The 23863-nt window shown below is 43.6% G+C and overlaps 1 protein-coding gene across 1 annotated transcript in view; it reads right to left on the bottom strand.

Annotated features, from left to right (window-relative positions):
• The window catches only part of dpydb (dihydropyrimidine dehydrogenase b), a 236856-nt gene that overhangs the window by 96668 nt on the left and 116325 nt on the right, over window positions 1-23863 (bottom strand). The window contains 3 exon segments of the mRNA XM_072691448.1: window positions 8143-8358; window positions 13629-13813; window positions 21839-22049. Coding sequence (XP_072547549.1) covers window positions 8143-8358; window positions 13629-13813; window positions 21839-22049 — 612 coding nt within the window.

The following is a 23863-nucleotide window of genomic DNA, read 5'->3' as shown; positions in this document are numbered from 1 at the left end:
GTTCTCTCTATTTCTCTCTCACTCTTTCTCTATCTTTGTCCCTCATTCTGTCTACCTCTCCTCACCCTTCTCTTTACCTTCATTTGTCCCTCTGAAAGCCCCCCCCTCCCCCCCGTCTCGGTGAGGTGTAGAAAGTGTCCTCCTACACCGCGTCTCCCTCAGAGATATGTGAGCATAACAAATTGTTGTTAATTGCGAGACGGCAGACGTCTGTCCCCAGCCGCCATCGATTAGCTGCCTGCTCTCGCTCTGGCTGGAGCACACACACAAACACACACACACACACACAAACACACCTCAGAACCTCTTACATATTGAACAGGGAAGCTAAGTGCTAGAAGCTGCCGGCCACACCTCACAAAATAACACTACATCCATATCCAGACTGGCCACCAGTGCCAAACATCTACACACCACCACTGCACAGAGCTGCTTTGTTAGGTGCACCCACCCTGTACCTGCTTCTATTGGTCATACAGCACATAGAGGTCCACCCTATAGATACTAAGTATCTGGACACCCTTATTAATTAGTACAGTCAGATCATTTGAAGTGCCCCATTGCTGGCACAGGCTGGCACAAAGACCACTGCTTGGATGGTTGCAGCCACTACATGTCACACAGTCTGTGGTTGGCTGTTTTACAGGTAGGTAAACTAGGCCCTGGATGATCATTAGGCCTCTGGATTAAGGAACCTACCTTAGATAAGACCAGAAAAGTATCTGGACACCCTTTCTAATTAGTAAATTCAGATCATTTGAGGTGCCCCATTGCTGGCACGGGCTTTCATCACCCCACACATACACATATAAGCATGTATCTCCATAGAAAAGCACTGACCAATAAAATGGGAAGCTCTGGAGTGGTGACACAAGAGCCTAGGCATCGGCTAAAGGGGTATAAAGCCCCTAGGCATTGAGCTGTGGCGCCGTGGAACTGTGATCTCTGGATCCTTTTTTTGGATGAGGTGGACAGAGCTAATCAACTTGACCTCATTGATGTTCCTATGAAGTTCCCAACACCTTGGTGAAGCCTTCTCAGAAGAACCTGATTGAAACCCCATGCTAATAGACCCTTGTCACAGAAAATATCTGCTACTGTAATGATAAAAAATGGATCTCCATAACAGACGTGGAAGCAAAAGTGGTCCTTCTGTGGTACTGCTCAAGGAACCATTTGTAGAGCCTAGATTTTTAGGTCAAGAGCTGTCTAAGCATGGGCTGTATCACTGAGAGAGGGCCGGCGCGATCTCTGGTGATGCCACAGCCATCCATAGGTACATTAACCAGAAACAAGTAACTGTGCTGTTTTGTATGCTTACTGTGAGTCGACTTTACTCGACTGACCCCTCACCAATAGCTAGGCTTCATCCTATCACATGATGCCAGAAGTGTTGCGAGGCTGAAGACTAGCATGTGCTTCCTCTGAGCCACATGAAGCCCAAGGAATACCAAGAATACCAAAGCAGAGGCAGGATGGGACTGGAACTAGGGACAAGGTTTAGCTTGGAGGTCTTCAGCCCTCGCTGCTGGAAGTGCCACTTTCTAACCGGCTGGCCGTTTGACCATTTGAGGTCCAGCGAGGGTTTATTCAGTCTTTCTCAACCTGGATCGTTTAGAGGGCTAATTAGGCCCGTCGGCTCAGAGGAGCTGAGAAACGAGGGTCTACAAATTTACTTGCATCTCCTAAGCACAGGTTCATCCTTCAGGGAGAGGGAGTGGACCTAGCTTAGATAAGACCAGAACAGGTGAAGATCAGGAGTGATGTTGAGAACCAGAGAACTGGAGAAAGCAAGGTTGATTATGCTCTATTGGAGCTCTGGCAATGGATGGCTGTGGCATCACCAGGCATTGGTTGCATTGAGCATCGACATCTTCCATAAGTTCTGGAGATGGTTAAAAATTAGTCCTGCAAGATCGCCTCCACCTAGTCTTTGTCCAGCCTGGGACTTCAGGGTCTACAGGGCTTCAACTAGATGATCATTCAGCCTCTGGGTTACTGAATTGAGCCACTGACTTGGTCTAAGGAACCTAGCTTAGATAAGTCCAGAACGGAAGCCAAAAGCCCTTGCTGGTGAAGATCAGGCTGAGTGATGTGGAGAACCAGAGAACTGGAGATCCGGAGAAAACGAGGTTAATTCTGCTCTATTGGAGCTCTGGCAAGACTGGGCCTTCAGGGCCTACAGGGCTTCAGTAGATGATTATTAGGCCTCAATGTTACTGAATGGAGTTCCTTAGCTGTCCCAGTCTAAGGAACCTACCTTAGATAAGACCAGATATCATCACCATCACCCTCATCATCATCATCATCATCATCAGAGTCTGAAGAGCTTTGGATCTTCAGAGTAGAGACAAACAGACAGAAGAAGACAGCTAAATGTTTGTGAATATAGCAGCAGAGTAACAGCAGAGCCTCTGCCCACCGTCCTGACAATTTAAAAATGGACCCCTGGGACACACACACACACACACACACACACACACACACACTTGGAGGAGGGAGGGGGAAGCATTTACATATGCAATGTAGCTCATCAATTATAATTAATGAAAGTGGCGCCTGCTAGCTCAGCGGCGCTGATACGGCGGAGTGAAATTAGCTATTCTGTGCGCGTACACGCCGGCGCCCATTTCCATATCCACAGTGACAATCGGCGAGCTTTTCTGAATGCTTTTCTGAATGCTATCGACGCGGCGCGGCCTCAGAGGACGGCCAATCTGAGCACGGCTCAGCGCCCGAGAACAGGATATTAAAAAGAAAGTCCCCCATGTTTAAGTCTAATGACGGCGGAGCACGGCGGAGCTGAGAGCGTGTTGACACCGAAGGCTTTGCTTTATCCTGCCTGAGAGAGAGAGAGGGAGAGAGAGAGAGAGAGAGAGAGAGAGAGAGAGAGAGAGAGAGAGAGAGAGAGAAGTAAGAATAAAAAAGTGAGAGAGACAATAATAGAGTGAACAAGTGAGAGAACAGATAGACGGAAATACACCGAGAAATAGACAGTGAGAGAGAGAGAGAGAGAGAGAGAGAGAGAGAGAGAGAGAGAGAGAGAATAAGAAGCACTGAAGAGGAAATAGACAGTGAGAGAGAGAGAGGGGGGAGAGAGAGGGGATAGAGAGTCATGCAAGAATAAGAACGTGAGAGACAATAAAATAGAGAGTGGACAAGAGAGAGAGAGAAAGAGAGAGAGAGAGAGAGAGAGAGAGAAAATAGAGAGAGTGAGAGAAAGAGAAATGATTAGAGAGAGAACCCACAGAGCCTAAGAACCTACAGAACCCACAGAGCCTAAGAACCCACAGAGCCTACAGAACCTACAGAGCCCACAGAACCCACAGAACCTACAGAGCCCAAAGAACCTACAGAGCCCACAGAACCCACAGAGCCCACAGAACCCACAGAGCCTACAGAACCTACAGAGCCCACAGAACCCACAGAACCTACAGAGCCCAAAGAACCTACAGAGCCCACAGAACCCACAGAGCCCACAGAACCCACAGAGCCTACAGAACCTACAGAGCCCACAGAACCCACAGAACACACAGAGCCTACAGAACCCACAGAGCCTACAGAGCCCACAGAACCCGTCAGCCTCGCAAAGACACCCCCAAAAACACCCCCAAAGCAACCCCCTGCCCCCCCAACAGCAGAACACAGTCCACACTGTAGATCCAACCATGAGCCGCCTCATCACCAACCCCCTTACTTAAAAGAGAGAGAGAGAGAGAGTGAGAGAGAGAGAGAGAGAGAGGGAGAGAGAGAGAGAGAGAGAGAGAGAGATACTGAGGGAGAGAGAGAGAGATACTGAGGGAGAGAGAGAGAGAGAGATACTGAGGGAGAGAGAGAGAGAGATGCTGAGAGAGAGAGAGAGATAAAGAGAGGGAGAGAAAGAGAGAGAGAGGGAGAGAGAGGGGGGAGAGAGAGATACTGAGGGAGAGAGAGGGGGAGAGATAAAGAGAGGGAGATAAAGAGAGAGAGAGGGAGAGAGAGGGGGAGAGAGATACTGAGGGAGAGAGAGGGGGAGAGATAAAGAGAGGGAGAGAAAGAGAGAGAGAGGGAGAGAGAGGGAGAGAAAGAGAGAGAGAGGGAGAGAGAGGGGGGAGAGAGGTAAAGAGGTTGAGAAGGGTAGAGAAAGGTAGAGAGAGGTAGAGAGAGGGGGAAAGAGAGGCAAAGAGAGAGGTAGAGAGAGGGGGAGAGAGAGAGAGAGAGAGAGAGAGAGAGAGAGAGAGAGAGAGAGAGAGAGAGGTAGAGAGAGAGGTAGAGAGAGAGGGAGAGGTAAAGAGAGGGAGAGAGAGGGGAAGAGAGAGAGAGGTAGAGAGAGAGGTAGAGAGAGGGGAAGAGAGAGAGAGGTAGAGAGAGAGGTAGAGAGAGGTAAAGAGAGGGGGAGAGAGAGAGGTAGAGAGAGAGGGAGAGAGAGTTAAGGGGAGAGAGAGGTAAGGGGAGAGAGAGGTAAAGAGAGAGGTAGAGAGAGAGAGAGAGAGAGGTAAGGGGAGAGAGAGTAATCATCGCTGCAGTAGCACCTAGAGAGCAATATGATTTCTGTTTACTGAGATATGAACTCGGCTCACTGCTGCAATTCAAAGACTTATTAACTCAGCTCCAGAGCTTCAGCGCGGGCAGGCTGGAGCTCCACTCACGCTCACACTGAGAGCATCCACACGCCTTGCTCCAGGACTCCAGCGTTGTGCTCCAGCACGGCTCCACTGAAGCTGCATGTAAATCACCTGTAACCTCGATCACAGCTGAGATTCCATACAAACGAGCTCCTGATTTGCAGCTCAATAAAGCCGAGGAATTCTGCTGAGAGTGCAGATCCTGAACTTCCGTCCCGGACCACAGCTCTGCTCCTGAGCGGAAGAGGACGGGTTTATTAGGATTTATGAGTTTGCAGTGTGTGTACTGTCCGGCTGTGCGCAATGAGAACCACATCCATAATCCTGAGGGCATCATCTGTCATTAACTCTGTAAATATGGAATTAATGTAGTTATGACTGAGTAATAGAACAAATTAACAACGATACCAAAACTACAAGATAATTATTAGGTTATTACCTTTCTGTAAACACTATCATTTAATCAAAATATCATAAAATTATTCAGTACTTCTAGTAATTATGAAGTGGCTACAGTGATTATTACAGTTCCTAATATAACTTATATTATATCTAATATCTACTATTAATTGTTTAGTTATTATGATTGATTATTGAATATCCACCATGAAGTATTCAGTATTTACTATAAATGATTCAGTATTTACTATGATTAATTCAGTATTTACTATGATTAATTCAGTATCTCCTACCAATGATTCAGAATCCAATATGAATGACTTATCATACTGAATCATTTATATCAACTATAAATGATTCAGTATCTACCATGAATGATTCAGTATTGATGCTGAGTGATTCAGAATCAAACATGAATGTTTCAGTATCTACACTGAATGATTCAAATATACTACGAATTATGAAAGATTCAGAATTAAATATGAATGATTCAGTATATATTAGGAATATGATTCTGTGATTCAGTATTTACTATAAATGATTCAGTATTTACTATGAATAATTCAGTATCCCCTACCAATGATTCAGAATCCAATATGAAAGATTTAGTATCTCCTACCAATAATGCCAAATCCAATATGAATGATTCAGAATCCAATATGAATGATTTATCATACTGAATTATTTATATCAACTATAAAAGATTCAGTATCTACAATGAATGATTTAGCATCTATGCTGAGTGATTCAGTATTTACTATGAATGATTCAGTATCTACACTGAATGATTCAAATATAATACTAATTATGAAAAATTCAGAATCAAATATGAATGATTCAGTATGTACTAGGAATGATTCAGAATCCACCATGAATTACTCAGTACTTTTTATGAATTTTCAAATTCTACCATGAATGATTTAGCATCTACGTGATTCAGTGATTCAGTATTTACTATAAATGATTCAGTATTTACTGTGGATGCTTCAGAATCAAATATGAATGATTCAGTATCTACTAGGAATGATTCAGAATCCACTATGAATTACTCAGTACTTTTTATGAATTTTCAAAATCTACCATGAATGATTTAGCATCTACGTGATTCAGTGATTCAGTATTTACTATAAATTATTCAGTATTTACTATAAATGATTCAGTATCTACTATGAATGATTCAGTATTTACTATGAATGATTCAGTATTTACTATGAATGATTCAGTATCTACGCTTAAAGGTAAATAAAGACAGTGAGGAACTAAACCTTTGGATTAAACAGCAGCTCTAAACTCCTTCCTCATCTTTTAGCTCTTGCAGATTTAAGTGACTATTTTTTTCTCCCGCAGACGGAAAATATTGTTTGTTTTCCGACATTCCTCACAGAATCAATGCAGCGGTCCGGGAACGCCGCAGACGCCTCTTGCGGTTGCTATAGCGATGTCTGATATAACTCCAAACAAGTGCTCTGCTTTCCTCATTCTGTTTCTCCCCGTGTGTGTGTGTGACTGTGTGTGTGTGTGTGTGTGTGTGTGTGTGTGTGTGTGTTTTCTCCATGCCATTTCCGTTCCGAGCTGCACTAATGAAGGACTGCCAGCAAGCTCAGAACAAACAGATGTTACTGATTAATTTTCCCATCACTGGAATTAGAAAGTAAATTAAAACAAAAAAAGATTGTGTGCGGTTGAATAAACAGCTCCTGCTCGAGTTCCTCCGACTCTCTCCGTCAGGAACAAGTGTTACATGTTTACATGCTAACAAGGCAGATGTATGGCTGCCTAATGGAGGCGGCTGCCGGTCTTTTTTTTAAAGGTACTAGAATGTAGCTCCATGTAAGTTGTGTGTGTGTGAAAGAGTGTGAGCTGTTTTGATGAGTGATTTGGACTTGGTGAATTTACTGGAATGTTTTGGGTCATTGTCATGTTGCATGGTCCACCTCTGCTTCAGCTTCATTTTCCATAAATAACTCAATGAGGGTCCTATGCTGGAGAGCTCATCACACCCTGACTTTTTCAGCTCCATGCTTCTCAGCAGGTTTCCTCCTCAGATAGATGCTATCTTTACTTTGACATCAACTGTATATATATATATATATATATATATATATATATAAACACACACACACACACACATATATATATATACATATATATATATATATATATTTTTTTTTTATTATTATTTATTTATTTTTTTCTATTACTACCAATGCCTTCCAACATTAGGAGGGAGAAGGCAGTGGTGGCTCAGCAGTTAGAGCTCTGGGCTATTGATGGTGGGTTCGATACCCGGGCTTGGCAAGCTGCCACTGTTGGTCCCTTTATTTTAGAATTATAAATTAGAACTGCCGCAAACCAGCAATTCTCGGATCAGAGCAGAACCACAAGATGATTAAAGAAGTCCCCACCAGTCCAAAATAATGATCATCACGGTAGCAGAGCACTCTAACCACAGCTGATGTCAAAGTACAGACAGCATCTACCTGAGGAGGAAACCTGCTGAGAAGCATAGAGCTGAAAAAGTCAGGGTGTGACGAGCTCTCCAGCATAGAACCCTCTATGAATTTTTTATGATAAATGAAGTTGAAGCAGAGGTGGACCATGCAACATGACAATGACCCAAAACATTCCAGTAAATTCACCAAAGAATAGCCTAAGAGGATAGAAATGGATAGTTCTGAATTGGTCAAGTCAAAGACCAGATCCTAACCCTACTGAGAGGCATGCAGAAACTCCTCAAGCATCACACAGCTGAAAGAATTCTGCATGGAGGAGTTGGATAAACTCTCTTCTAGTCAAAGTCAGAGACTGGTAGGCGGTTATAGGACAGGTCTAATTGAGGTTATTTCGGCCAAAGGAGGTAACACCAGCTATTAGGGCACAGGGTGTGCTAACTTTTCCACACTAGGAGCTGGCATCTTTGGTTTGTTAAATTAATGATAAGGCTGTTTTTTATTGCTTTTGGAAAGTTACATCACATTAATTAATCAATTACATCACTTTAATCTATAGATTGAAAAAAGAAGCTCAAATATTGATATGTTCATATGTCTTAAAATAGAACTCATTGATTAATGGGTTGACCTCATTTTATACACCATGAGGAGTAGGTGCAGCAGTGTGTCAGTGTTGTGATCAGTACCTTGTCCAGTCCGAAGGTTTTGCTGAGGGCAAATCCCCAGCCTTGCTCGAAGGCTCTGCGGATCATGGCGGTGCTGGTGGTGGGCGGTGCGCTGGCCAGGCCGAATGGGTTGGGGAACTTCAGTCCACAAACTTCAACAGTGATGTCCACCAAATCCACTGCACTATAGAACAGGGGCAGCTTCGGGGTGGACTGTACACACACACCATGCAGAGACTGCAAAGAAAACACACACACACACACACACAAATGCATAAATACACTCTAAACACATAGGGTTCTATAGAGTGCTGAAAAATGCTTAGTTAAGTCTTAACACACAATATGCCGAAAGTTTGTGGACGCCCTTTCTAATTAATTCATTCAGCTACTTTAAGGTGTACCCACTGCTGACACAGATGTGCAAAAGCACACACACCGTTTATCCAGTCCCTGTAAAGAAGTACTGCCAATAGAATAGGACTCTCAAAGCTGATAAACATAATGAAGCAACTGGCACCATGCTGCCTCATACCAGGGTGGGCTAGTAGAGGGGTATAATAAAGCCACCTAGCATTGAGCTGTGAAGCATTGGAAGATCTGTGTTCTCTGGAATGATGGGTGGTGATACTCCATCCAGTACTTCAGGGACGAGTTGGGAAGCTCACTACCTCACTATCGCTCTTGTTGCTGAATGCAATCAAATCCTCACATGCTCCTTTCCAAAATCCAGTAGAAAGCCTTCCCTTTCCCTGGACAGTGGACACAGTTACTCCAACAAAACTTTTTTAAATTCCTTGATTATAGAAGAAATGAATGACCAGGTGTCCCAATACTTTGGTCCATACAGTGTTTTGTCCATGTAGTGTTAAAATATTTATTTAAATAAAGGTTCTTATTTGTATTTATGCTAATAAATACCTACAATAATAAATACCCAGGTGTCCAAATACTTTTGTCAATACTTTGTATATGTCTACAGGGCCAAAATATCAGACTCACTTATCATATTAATAGTTATTTTATTAAACTCAAAAAAAGGACACACAATTCTAGAGGTTACAGGACTGAGGAACTGCAGCCTTATTTCCCCGTGATGTATGGAGACCTGAACTGCTGAACCTATTTACAAATATTTGACCAGTTCTTTCTGTGCGCTGCGTGATTTCTGAGTCGCCTCGCTGGAAATGAATTCCACGAACAAACACTTAAGCCTGACTTCCTTTGGCCACTTTTACATTAGAGCGATTAACCCCGCTATGAACCTGCTCTCTGTCTGAGCTACTGCTGGTGTCTTTATCTTAAAAACCATAAAACATCCCTCGCTGACAAAGTCTTTAAATAAATAAATAAATAAATAAATAAAATTACAGCACAGCTGAAAACGTCCGCCTGGTCGAGTTCACAGTGTGTTTTCGAGGGGCTGCCGGTAATGTCGACTGTTTGGGACCTTTAGAGGAAAAAGCACTTAAAACGTCACCCTGAGAGCAAAAACTGTGAGACTTAAGTAAAGCATCACAGTGCAACCTTCACTATATGTCCAAATGTTTGTGGACACACATGGCTTGTCTAGTCACTGTAGAGAGGGACTACCAATGGAATAGGATTCTGTGAAGCAGATATGCATGAGCCTAATGCCAGGCGGGGGCTAGAGGGGTATAAAGCCCCCCTAGCATTGAGCTGTGGAGCAGTGGAAGAACTTCAGGGATGAGTTTGGGGTGAAGATTATATTATTATTATTATTATTATTATTATTATTATTATTATTATTCAACATCCTGACCTCACTAATGCTTTTGTCAGTGAATGCAATCAAATCCTCACAGCAATGCATCACCAAAATCTAGTAGAAAGACTTCCTCTTTACTCCAACAAAAGCAGGGTCAGCTCTGTTTAATACCCTTGATTATAGAAGAAATGAATCAGCAGGTGTCCCAATACTTTTGTCCATACAGTGTTTTGTCCATGTAGTGTTAAAACTTTTATTTAAAATAAAGGTTCTTATTTGTATTTATGCTAATAAATACCTATAATAATAAATACCTAAGTGTCCAAATACCTTTGTCAATACAGTGTATGATACAGGGCCAAAATAACAGAATCACTTATCATATTAATAGTTATTTTATTCATTAAAAACTTAATATACTAATTATACATTTATTTTAGGGAGACCAAAACAATATGAGATGAGAAATATTCTACTGGAACCTGGAATACCGTGATTACCATGGTTACCATTTGAGGTGTTCTAGATATTAATCTGCACAGCGCATAACATGTACATTCATATCTAGTTCATTTAATAGACCTGTATGCTGTCATTTCTTCTAAATTATTTCTCATTCATAATGCAGATATTGTGACATATTCTAAGTTCCATTTTCCATTAGTGGTTATGAGTAAAATTTTCATTTAGTAGATACTTTTTGTTTTATTTCTCTTTTTTAATCCCAATTTTTGTCATTCTTAATTCCTACTCATTTACATTTACAGCATTTAGCAGACGCTCTTCTCCAGAGCGACTTACAGAAGTGTTTCGCTATTTACCCAAGAAAAACCTGAACTAGTTTGAATAGACTAAAAATTCAAAGATCCTCTAATCTTAGACTCTACTAAACACAAGTCAATATGGAGACCATAGTACTCTTCTCTTCACCTGAGTACTCTCAGAAGAGGAGGGTCTTCAGTCTGGGTTTAAAGACAGTGAGCGTTGGACTCTGCTGTTCGGACACCCAGGGGAAGTTCGTTCCACCACTTCGGTGCAGGACAGTAAAAAGTCTGGACGCTCGTCTTCCGTGGATCTTAAAGGATGGCGGGTCGAGCCGAGCCGTACTTGAAGCTGGAAGGGCTCTTGGTGCAGATCAGGCTTTTGACCATCGCCATCAAGTACGGAGAGGCTGGCTGGTCCAGTCTTGGCTTTGTAGGCCAGAGTCAGGGGTTTGAATCTGATAACCTGGGCAGCAGCTACAGTGACATGGCTGAATTTAGGAACGTTGAAGACGACCAGAACCGTTGCCGGGGTCCGATGGTGCGCAGAGGGAGACCAGCCAGAAGAGAGTTCATTGGCCCAGAAGAGACACTTCATTGGCCCACCTCTGTAATACGAGTCATTTTGTAAGTCGCTCTGGATTAGAGCGTTAGCTAAATGCTGTGAACATAGTGGGGCTATCAGATAAGACGGTAGCCTAAGAGCCACACAAGCACCCGGCACGTCCATATATCTTTTCTTTCTGTTCCTTATTTACTTTATTTAATTCTGGTTTACCAAACAGCATTTTGGCGTATTTTTTAAAAGATCTGTAGCTCTGATTCAGCGATTTTCGGCCCATTTTGACACCCAAATAAGCAAACCACTGGTCGTAAATATGCATGAGTTTATTAACATGTTGAATTGTCCTGTCTGTTACTGAAGTCCCAAGTAAAATACTGAGGTGCTAAAAGGACAGCTGTGTGCTGAGAACTGCCACAGCACAAGGTACAGAATGTATTCATATCTTATTTGCTTTTTAGGAAACTGACAAACCAGCGCTTTATTTTGTAAAGCAAAGCCTCATTAAGGAGCTGAAACTTTAGGAGTGCTTTAGTATGCAGTTTGGATCTCCATTTGGATCCATGACTCAACTTTATGATGTTCAGAGCCGCTTTTGGACCACCAACCCTGACAAACACAATCTAATCCTCCTGAAGTTTGTTAAGGAGTTGCTGGGACACAGCTGATCCATCACTAGGTTGTCATCAGGCCATTGCCAGCTTTTATGGTTCGTTTAAACATATCATATAAAGAACCACATTTGTAATACAGATGTGAGTGTGAAGATCCTGTACATCAGTTAAACATCCTTAAAATTCACTCACATTATACATAGCAACATACGAGGTAACTCGTATTACAGAGGAGGGCCAATGCAGTGTTAGGAGTCTTGCCCAAGGACTCTTATTGGTGCAGTACAGCCCAGTCACCCAGACTGGGAATTGAACCCCAGTCTCCTACAGGGTGTAATAGCTCACTGGCAGGTTTTGGTGGTATCTGTTGCACCACACCAATCACCAAAATATCATATCATATCGTGGTTCAATTAAGAGTGGTATGGCAGAGATTTTTAAATCCGGACTCTATGATCCTCGGTAGATGGCCTATCAATTACATCAGTTATTCCTTTAATTTCGGAACCTGGGTTGGTTGACCTATGGCATTGCGCATTTAATTATATAATAATAATTATTATCAGAGTGTCTGAGTGGTTGCAGTCCTGTCCGAATGCACCATGCCAGTCATTTTTACGAACATACGTGTCATTAACGATTCTGGCACCTTTTGATTTTTACCTAAAACAAGTCATAAACACAACCTCAGGTTAAATTAATTTATACAAATCGACATGTGGGGAAATATAACGTCATTTCCTGTGCAAAATGAGTTTGGAGATGTAATAATGTACAGTAATAATGAAACTTTAGCGTGAAAATTAGCGGCTACATGTTCATAACACATACGTACTGGTACATTGTGTTGTGAACATGTAGCCGCTAATTTTCACGCTAAAGTTTCATTATTACTGTTATTGGTTTAAAAGAAGGTCATCATCCCGCTTTTTTGGAGGTGACGGCAATGAGTAAATCGAGTAGCCACTCCTATCGGTATTACTCCACCTCCCCACGTGGAACTAATCCCTCCGAACAGAGCTTCAGTGTGCAAGAACTCGTCAGTTAAACAAAATATTATATAAAACGAATTTTTGTTTTATATAATATATATTTTTTTATAATATAGACTTTTTGTTTATATGTCACAAACATTAACCATGTTAATGAGAACCACCCTGTACTGTCTGTTGCTTCCATTCCCATTCTAAAAGCCTATTTGGATGGGATTAGCTGTAAATGGGGATGTGGAGTGATTGAGTTCTGCTGTCTGAATGCGCCATGTAAAGATTCCAGCGCCTTTTACCTTCTGTAAAATGAGCCATAAAAAAGCTTATATTAATTCTGGGTGACATATTCTGTCATATTCTGTGGAAATGGAGTTTTTCACAGTCTTTTTTTTTTAAGAATGGAGGAGGCACTTAGTTTCATTGTGCCTGGAACAGATACCTCGGGTTGTTCAGAAGCCAGAAGACGAGCTGATGGCAGCTTTAGGTAAGTCATTGTGTGGCGTAGCCTATAGCTTTTAGTTGTAAGCACTGAATCCACATGTTACACAGCTGTACATACAAGACATCAAGTGGCCACTCTCATCTCATTCAGCATCGCCATTTATGCCGAGATTTCGTATCCCGTATGTATCGGTCATAAGTTTACAGACGTCCTGTAGTCAAGTTACATTAATCCTGCTCACAATTCTAGTGTTTAGGGCCGTAACTCTAGAGCATCTCTTAGTCAAAGCCCTGTAAGGCCATTAGAGCCATTCTTAGAGCCATTCGGACTCTAACGTCAATCAGAAGGTTTGTTGTTCTATAGGGTGGAATGAAAAAGTCTCAAACTGAGTGCGAGAGGTCAAGGCCCACCTGGATGTACTTGTGGATGTGCCAGGACGCTTGTTTGCCGTCGTTGACCGACTCCACGGTGGTGTTGGCCAGGCCGGCGATGTCTCCTCCAGCAAACACCCACGGCTCGCTCGTCTGCATGGTGTCAGTGTTTACCTCCGGAGTCCCCCAACGGCTCAGCCGGACGGGAGCCATGGCCTCTCTCACTGCGGGACATACAATACAGTCACCTCTGAAAACTCTTGTTCTCTGGCATTGTCTAGAACACGGCTTTGGCTAGAACATGCAGTGACCTAAGCCAACTGAGTGAAACCATTTATCTTTAGCTAGCCATTAGCATAAATACAAATAAGAACCTTTATATTAAATAAAAGTTTTTACACTACATGGACAAAAGTATGTGGACACCTGCTGATTCACTGATTCTTCTGAAATCAAGGGTATGAAAAGAATTGATCCTGCGTTTGTTGGAGTAACTGTCTCTGCTGTGCAAGATTTTGGAGGAGCATTGCTGTGAGGATTTGATAGAATTCAGCTACAAGAGTGTCAATGACATCAGGTTGTTGGATGATGATGATGATGATGATGATGATGATGATCACCACCCCACCTCATCATCCCCAACTTCTCAGCAATGGATGCAAGTTAAAGGAGCTGAATGCATCCATTAGAAGCGGTGTCCACAAACATTTGGACGTATAGTGTATGAATATAGTAAAAAGATTCATTTAGAAAAAGTAGGTCATATATTTTAAGACAAATATCGGTGCAATTCCATACTGGGAGGCATGTGTCAGTCCTCACCCTCCCAGTGTCCCAGGGAGCACCACATGTGGTGATGGGGGAGAGTGATTAGCTAATGAGTGGGTTGGGTAATCTAAAATTGAGGAGCTACAGATGAAGACCATCTCTGTGTGGAAGTCCAGGACAGCTGGTGGTACGGACGAGGAAAGCCAGACAACTCATTTAGGGAGAGGGAGAGAGAGAGAGTGTATCGGCTCTCCGGCGAGGAGCTTTCACTTCTTGAGGAAAAGCAAAAATGACGGCGCTCCTCGACTGCCAGTGTCGGACAAGCAGAGGAACTCAGTGCCCTGCTACCCTTGTTACTACTTCAGCTGTTGTCGTGGAGTATATTTCCTCTCTCTCTTTCTCTCTCTCTCTCTCTCTCTCTCTCTATCTCTCTCGCTCTCTTTTTTTTCCAAGATCAATCCTCCAGTCCCCCTGGCCACTCTGCTCCTCGCCTGACGCTCCAGTGATCATGCCGACTGGCGGCCTCATCACTTTCAGCAGATAAAAACATCCTCTCCCTTTCCCTTTTCCTCTCTCTCTCGCTCTCTCGCTCTCTCACTCTCTCTCACTCTCTCTGTGGCTGTGGAGTGTGACGGGGCTGGGTTCTCCCGAGAGTTTCTCTTTAAATAAAATGGCCTCTTCGTAGGAAGCCAGCAGTTCTCTCCTGAGGAGACTCCTCAAACAGATGCACATTGCCAAGCTCCATTAGCGAACGGCTTACACATTGTTGTGTGTAATACGGCGAGGAAGAACGCTGGCGTGCAACAGTTTGGGTCGATCCCACACAGCCGTGAACAGAGCAAAGGAAAAAAGAGCAGGAGATTCTGGTGGCATGGTCTGAAGGCTTGGCACTCAGCTCTAATAATCTGTCATGTGTTGCTGAAGTGTGTGTGAAGGCCACACAGGGTTTTACACTGCATACGGTGAAGTACTGCAGTAGGTGCGAGAAACGTCCACAGCAATCCTGTCGCTGTCTATTTCTTGGGCTAGATCGGGAAGTAGGACGGTTGCATAAGCATTCCCTTGCCAGTACACAATCTCTCCATCACCAAGGTTCTGCCTTGGTGCTTTTGAGGTCCCATAGGCTACTTGCACGCCTTGGGGATCCAGGCTAACATGGCAGGCAATCTTGGAGCTGCTAAGGTCCAGGTTTACAGAGTGGACATGTCTAATATTGGGCAAGTCCCCTTCATGCTGCCGAAACAGCTCTGAGACAAGGACACCACAAGACCGCTGTAGGTGTCCTGGAATAGGACTTTCTGGAGCAGATACACAAGAAACTATTGGTGCCATGCTGCCTAATGCCAGGCGTGGGCTAGAACAGGGGTATAAAGCCCCCCAGCATTGAGGAGCTGTGGAAGAACTGTGTTCTCTGGAATGATGGATGGGGATAAGATAAGGAGATGATCATCCAACGTCATGACCTCACTAGCACTCCCTAGACAGTCGAGACAGCTGTAATTCCCTTGATTATGGAAGAAACGATGAACGACCAGGTGTCCAAAAACTTCTGTCGATATAGTGTATCAGAAATGATCAGTCAGCAAAGAAAAACAAGAGGGCAAGTCATCGCTGGACATGATGGACTACCTTAAGCAGGCAGGCAACCCTCACATGGGGTCACTGTATTTAGTGTCAGTGATAAGGAAATGGGAGGAGACCTGAGATCTTTGCTTTATGGTCAGAAAGAGCATCCTGTACTTGCCATGTTTTGGTCATCTCTAGACATGACCAAACCTACAGGATGTAAAAACCAATGCAAATGTTCTTTATGAAGCTAGTACGATCCATAGACCTCTGTGGGTTAGGCTTAGGATATGACTGTGTTTATGTGATCGATCCACACTGCTGTGGTCACACTCAGGCCAGTAGCTAATTCCCCATTATTGAGCAGAAAGAGAACAGCACTTAAGATCGGGACAGATTAGCAGGTGGGAATACGGCTGCCCAACTTTAATTGCAGAAGCTGGAGATTGCGCTGGAGGTTTATCAGAGCAGGGCGATCTGGACGGGTCAGGATTCGCCGCGGAAAAAAGAGCGTCTGGTCAGTGGCCTGGACCGCCCACCCTGAGATTGCAGGGGAGAATTCCTCTCTATCTCAGCTTTTCTCCTGACACACACACACACACACACACACACACACACATACACACCACCACCACACGGCCCTCATCCACACGGCCATGCCAGCCGCTGAAGTGGATAAGCAATTCATATCTGGGCGCTGAGAGTGAGTGGCATTTAGAAGCAGGCGATCTCCACGCTCTCCCTGAGCAATGAAACCGCTCACGACTCACACACACACACACACACACACACACACACACACACACACACATGAGTAAGGATGACAAGCAGGCAGGAGTCCAAAAACACGACAGTGACAGCGGCGTATAAACAACGGCATGGAGAGTAACAAGGTGCAGGTGTGCCAGTACACACACATATACACACACACACACATACACATAAACACACAATACTTGTTTTTATACCTTGTTAGAACCTTAAACCAATAAAAACCACCAGCCGGATACTTTGAGGGTCCCAAACCACTCAGATCCATTGTGGGAAAGGCTCCACAAGCTCTGTAGGTTCATGAGAATCAATGAGCCTCAGGCACCCATTACTCTGGAGCACTAGGTACGTAGGTACTGATCATTGCATAAATCCACCTGTAGACAGGATGCACTGGAACCAGACCATCATGGTATTGGACGGAGCATCAACCATCATTCCAGAGAACACAGTTCTTCCACTGCCTCACAGCTCAATGCTGGGGGGCTTCATACCCCTCTACTAGCCCACACCTGGCATTAGGCAGCATGGTGCCAATAGGTTCGTCATGTTTATCTGCTCTAGAGAGTCCTATTTTATTGGCAGTACTTCTCTACAGGGACTAGACAAGCTGTGTGTGTGCATTTGCACATCTGTGTCAGCAATTGGTGCAACTTCAAAAAGTAGCTGAATGCATTCATTAAAATCGGTGTCCACAAACATTTGGACATCTAATGTAGGTTCTTTAGACTGGAGAAGGAGACAGGGAAATGGGATGTTCAAAAGACTTGTAAAGTGGTTCTAAAGGGGGATGGGTTCTAAGGGTCTAGGTGGAGAAGACAGGGTGGGGATTCAAAAGCTGTGGGAATGGGGTGTCCACAAACATCTGGACATACAGTGTAGGTTCAAGAGTCTGGGCTAGAAGACATGGGCAAAGCAGGGCTGACACAGACCTGCAAAACTTCAAAAAGTAGCTGGATGCATTCATTAAAAGGGGTGTCCACAAATATTCGGACATATGGTGTGTATGTGTTAGGGCTTACATGCCTCATATATATAAAATGTGTAAGTATCCACATGTAATGCTAATATCTCATGTGAGTTACATGGGCTATACATGTTTATATGCAATTATTATAATATATCCCATATGTTTTAGACATATTTAGGCATTATATAAGCTGAAGCTAACTGTACTCTTAACGTCAGTATCCAGAATGGGCTCTTGTAAAGAGTCAGGGTGGCTTTGCTGGGGGGGCTAACCCTTTTTTAGAAACCTGAACAGTATATTTATTTTGTTGACATTAAAGTGTATCCCAGAAAGTAAATATTGTGAAAAAAAATATGTATTCATAACTTTATTCAAAAATATTAATTATTACATTTTTATTACATTTGTAGTCCCATATTTAAGCTTTTTTTGTTTTTATGTTGATGCCTGTTTGATTATTTCTTATTATTTATATAGATTTTATTATTAGAATTTATTCTTAAAACATAAAATTAAATATTCTAATAATTTCAGATTCAGGATTTCTCTTTTTTTATGAGCTGTAATCCATACTGATGAGTAAAACAAGAAAAAGGCTTGAAATATGTCACTTGTAATGTTCATGTAATGAATATATAATGACAGTTTTACTTTTTTGAATTAATTATGATTATGAATGACTTTTTTAACAATATTCAGGGAATTTTGGATGTTTTCTCTGTTCTGTTTAATTTTTTCATTTTTTTAATCAGATTTTTCAGTCATTTTCTCCCCAATTTGAACCGCCAATTACCCGACCCGTACATCCTCTCTTCCCCATTGCACACACGGTGCCGCCTCCAATGTCTGAACAGTCAAGCCACTCATTTTTCGACTTACCACCAATGCGACACCACCGGGCCACCAACCAACATGCCTGTAGGGAAGCACCGCATACCCGGCTTCAACGCAGCACCTCGCAGACGCCAGCGCCGACCAGCACCATCTACCCACCCTGGAGAAAGCCAGGCCAATCAATTGGCTAGCAGCACGACTGGGATTCGAACCAGCGACCCTCTGATCATAGTGACAGCGCCTTAGTCTGGAGGACCACTGCTTTTAGGTTTTAGGTTAATTCTCACTTAAACTTCGTCCCTTGCACTCAGCCCAAACTCCACTGGATGCAGATGAACTATATCAAGCATCAGCATCACGAGTGGCTGCTTTTGCGGTCATCTGCTGGAATAAGGTTGCATTTGTCATGGCGTACGGATCAAGGATAGCTGTAAATGAAACAAGGCAGCCTTATCTCCCCTGCCTCTCCCACTGAGTGATGGCTATCACACAGCGCTGCTCAAATCTGCTAAGTAAAGATAAGTGGGCCGGCGTTGAATGCTTATTGACAAGGGAATGGGCTCTTTTTCCGATGATGGCTCACTTGGGGAATCTTCCACTTGGACTAAAAACACACACACTTACTCACACTCACTCACACTCAGTGGCAGTGTGGTGCCACTTATCTCTCTCTCTCAACTTATTTTGGATCCTTTTACAGATCGGCTCGGTGGGACTGAGGCGGTGAAGGTGGATCTTCCAGAGCTTTGGCCCACGACTATAATCAGGAGCTTGTGTATAATTATACAGAGGAACAAATGCACCTTTGCATGAATGCAGCATGACAGCACCACAGAGAATACATACGTCAGTCTCTTTGTTCTTCTTCTGTTACAGTGGCTATTTCTGATCCCAGCGTGAACAGCGTGGGAGTTCCTGGACAATTCTGGACAATTCTCGAGAGTTTCTAGTACTTTAACCTTTAAGTGCCAGTTTCCTGGACCTGAACGTCACTCAGAAATCTCCACTTCATGGAGCCACTAGCATACACCAAATTCTCCAGTTTCAGCGCTCTATATTCTGAAGGTTTCTACAGAAGGTTGTTCATGTATCGTTTAGAGTTATGTAACATTTTAAGCCTAAAAGCAGTGGTCCTTCAGATTAAGGCGCTGTCACTATGATCAGAGGGTCGCTGGTTCGAATCCCGGTCGTGCTGCTAGCCAATTGATTGGCCTGGCTCTCTCCAGGGTGGGTAGATGGCGTTCTCTCCCCACATCGCTTTGCTCCGGTGCTGGTCGGTGCTGGCATCTGCAAGGTGCTGCGTTGAAGCCGGGTATGCGGTGCTTCCCTATAGGCATGTTGGTTGGTGGCCCGGTGGTGTCGCATTGGCGGTAGGTCGAAAAATGAGCAGCTTGATTGTGCAGACGTTGGAGGGAAAAAAAAAAAAAAACGCAAAAAACGGAACTTCCAAAATTCCCTCTGTTAAATCCATTGATTCTAATACTAATACATCTAAAAAAAGGTCGTCCGTTATCATAATTAATACAGAGTTTCAGTATCTGTGGAGAATCCCCATTGGAAATGTGTGGTAGTCTACGTCAAGGCTTAATCTGGGTCTGAGACACTAAGGCCCTGAGGCTGCGTTTGTTGAATTGTCCCCTGTTTCTCCCAATCTGGTGCTGCCAATTAATCCACCAGCTCGTAGCTCCCCCTCGCACTAGCAATGCTCCCGACACTAGAAGGGTAAGGACCCAACGCACATCTTCTGTGATCCAAGCACTGCCTCTTTTCGCAGTGAACCCAGCTCCACCGCTCCATCCAGCTAACAGACGCCTGTGCCGGCCAACATTGCTTCCAGCGTGCTGAGCGGTGAGAGTGCCATCCACCCACCCAGAGAGAGCACAGCCTATTATGTCCCCTCCGATTCCGGCCAATGATGGCAAAGCGCCACGGCTCGGGATTGAAACCCGTGTCCTCCAGGCCATAGTGGCACCATAGAGCCACTCAGAGCCACATAAATGCAGAATTTTACCTGCATTACCTATTTTACCTTAGTTTCATAGTCAAACACTAAACCAGTTCTATTATTACAGGAATCATAAGCCTCGGGTTCGAGGGGTTAGATCTTCAAACTGTTGAGAAACACATTTCTGTCCCTCTACATAGTTTTACTGGTTTCTTAAAGACAGAACTAAGTCAATGCTGGAACCCAAACCAACATTATAATGTGAATAAATGCAAGAGGGTATTCGTCGGTATCTTCCTATCTTATTCCGGTTGAATAAGGTACAAAAATTAACTAATAGAGATCACCATAAAACCTCCCCAGTTAAATACTTGCATTCAGACAATTACTTTTTACATTACAGAAACGAGGCGTGATCTAATTACATACCTAATCACATATGTGCTGATTTGATTTCTAGAATAGAAACCTGAACAGCAGATTCTTTTTGTTGATGTTTAAGTGTATCCCAGAGTGAATACCATAAAAAAAAATTTATTATAATTTCATTCAAAAACCATATAATATTAGCTTTTTATTACATTTTTAGTCCCATATTTAAGCTTTTCATGTTTTTATGTTGATACTGTTTGATATTGTTTTGTTATTTATATAGATTTTATTATTATTATTTATTCTTAAAACTTAAAATTAAATATTTGAATAATTTGAGATTCAGAATTTCTCTTTTTTTATGAGCTATAATCCATACTGATGAGTAAACGTCCATGTAACATTCATCTAATGAATATATAATGACAGTTTTACTTTTTTGAATGAAATTATGATAACGAATGACCTTTTTCACAATATTCAAAAATATTCACATTTTTACAGAGGTTTTTACAGAGGGAATTTTGGATGTTCTCTCTGTTCATTTTTTTTATGTATTTTTTTTATTTTCTCCCCAATTTGGACCACCAATTACCCGACCCGTACATACTCTCTTCCCTCATTTTTCGCCTTGCCGCCAATACGACACCACCGGGCCACCAACCAACATGCCTGTAGGGAAGCGCCGCATACCCGGCTTCAACGCAGCACCTCGCAGACGCCAGCAACGACCAGTACCATCTACCCACCCTGGAGAAAGCCAGGCCAATCAATTGGCTAGCATCACGACCGGGATTCGAACCAGCGACCCTCTGATCATAGTGACAGCGCCTTAGTCTGGAGGACCACTGCTTTTAGGCTTAAAATGTTACATAACTCTAAATGATACATGAACAACCTTCTGTAGAAACCTTCAGAATATGGAGAGCTGAAACTGGAGAATTTGGTGTATGCTAGTGGCTCCACTGAAGTGGAGATTTCTGAGTGACGTTCAGAGGAGTCTCAGTCAGACTGGGCTCTTACCGGCGGCATCGCTCAGCATGGACCCGAAGGCGCTGATGATGTAATCGGCTTTGAGGCGGACGACCTGCTCCTCGTCCTCGATCCAGCTGCCGTCGTCCAGCTGCTCGGTCCGGCAGAACAGCAGACCAGCTACTCGGCCGTTCTTCATAATGACCTCACGAGGGGACAGGAAGGGCAGGAACTCACACTTCTCCTCCTTGGCCAGCTCCATCTGAAAAAGCAAACCATGCAGGCTGAGTGTTGTCGCTCTGCTGAGGAGCAGATTTTGGTCCCTTAGCCAAGGAAAAGTCCTTTTAGAGATTCCATGGTTCAGAGACAGGGTTAGTTTGGGTGGGTGGTTGGTAAAGCACTGGGAGAAGGGTTCAAAAGGCCTGGGCTGGGCTGAGGGGTGTGGTTAAGGAGACCCACATGAAGTCGGGTTCGAATTATCAGGGTCGGGGAGTTCAGAAGAGTCGGTCTAGGGAGGGAAGGTGGAGATCCAAAAGATCTGACTTGCCTAGAAATGTGGGGAGTTAAAAACAGTTGAGGGTTGAGATACACTACATGGACAAAAGTATTGGGACACCTGCTCATTCCTTGCTTCTTCTTAAATCAAGGGTATTAAAAAGAGCTGATCCTGCTTCTGTTGGAGTAACTGTCTCTGTTGGAGTACTGTTCAGAGAAGAAGAAGGCTTTCTACAAGATTTTGGAGATGAGCACTGCTGTGAGGATCTGACTGCATTCAGCGATAAGAGCATTAGTGAGGTCAGGACGTGGGATGATGATCGCCACCCCACCTCATCATCCCCAACTCCCCAACTCATCCAGAAGTACTGGATGGAGCTCTATCATCCATCATTCCAGAGTGCACAGTTCTTCCACTGCTCCACAGCTCCTCAATGCTGGGGGGCTTTATACCCCTCTAGCCCACACGCCTGGCATTAGGCAGCATAGTGCCAATAGGTTCATCATGTTTATCTGCTCCAGAGAGTCCTATTCTATTGGCAATGCTTTTCTACAGCGACTAGACAAGCTGTGCATGTGTGTGCATTTGCACACCTGGGTCAGCAATGGGTGCAACTCAAAAAAATAGCTGATTGCATTCGTTGGACATTGGACTTTTGTAAGTCGCTCTGGAGAAGAGCGTCTGCTAAATGCCATAAATGTAAAAGCAGAAGGGGATATTCATTTTCCTGCCAAACTATCGCTTTAATACACAGCATTTATCCAGCAGTAGAGCTCCTCTCTGCCTCAAACTCCACTGCAAACCTCCAAACCGCTTCAGACCTGCTGCTAGTGAAACTTTGGTTGGGTGTGAAGGCTCAGGACTACTGAGGTTCATGTTCTTCACTTCGTGCGTCGGTACTGTAATAGCCTCTGTCAACACACTGCATGCAATTACTGTGATTTTCCCTTCCTCCCTCCTCCTATAGGCCCTCGGAAAATTGTCTAAGTCCACGCTGGAGCACAGCACCGCGGCAGAAACACACACCGAATCGCACAGGCCAAACACACACACACATATATACACACACACACACTCTCAGCTTCCTGACCGCCCACCACTCGAGTCCTTTGGCCTGTTTTTTGAAGAAGCTTAATTTGTGGCCGCTGCAGCTTCAGCACGTCCCTGTTTGAACACGCGCGCCGCGCTAAAAGCGTGCTAATAGTTTCTGTAGTTACACATTTCTAAGTTTAACATTCCCATCCTCGTTTCCATGGCAGCATCACAACAGTTGTCATTGAGAAAAGAATACGTGTTAATTACTTTGTTAAATAGTAGCGAAGAAGAAGCAAAAAAAAAAAAAAGCTCATTATAAAGAAGTTCCCGCAAAAAATATCTTCACATTGTCACCTTTGGAGAAACTTTGCCTAACTTTTTTTTTTTTTTTATCTTTTCACAACAAACTCAGCTTCACCTGCCTGTTCGGAGGCTGAGGCGAGGCGAGGCCTTCCCATGAGACGGGAAAGAAAAAGCTCCCATTCAAAGCCATTGTGAAAATACCCCTAGCTCTAATCTTAGACTCTACTAAATACAGAGGTCAG

This window comes from Salminus brasiliensis, chromosome 11 (genome assembly GCF_030463535.1).
Source record: "Salminus brasiliensis chromosome 11, fSalBra1.hap2, whole genome shotgun sequence".
Classification (NCBI taxonomy): Eukaryota; Metazoa; Chordata; class Actinopteri; order Characiformes; family Bryconidae; genus Salminus; species Salminus brasiliensis.
This window is presented reverse-complemented; position numbering and strand designations above follow the sequence as displayed.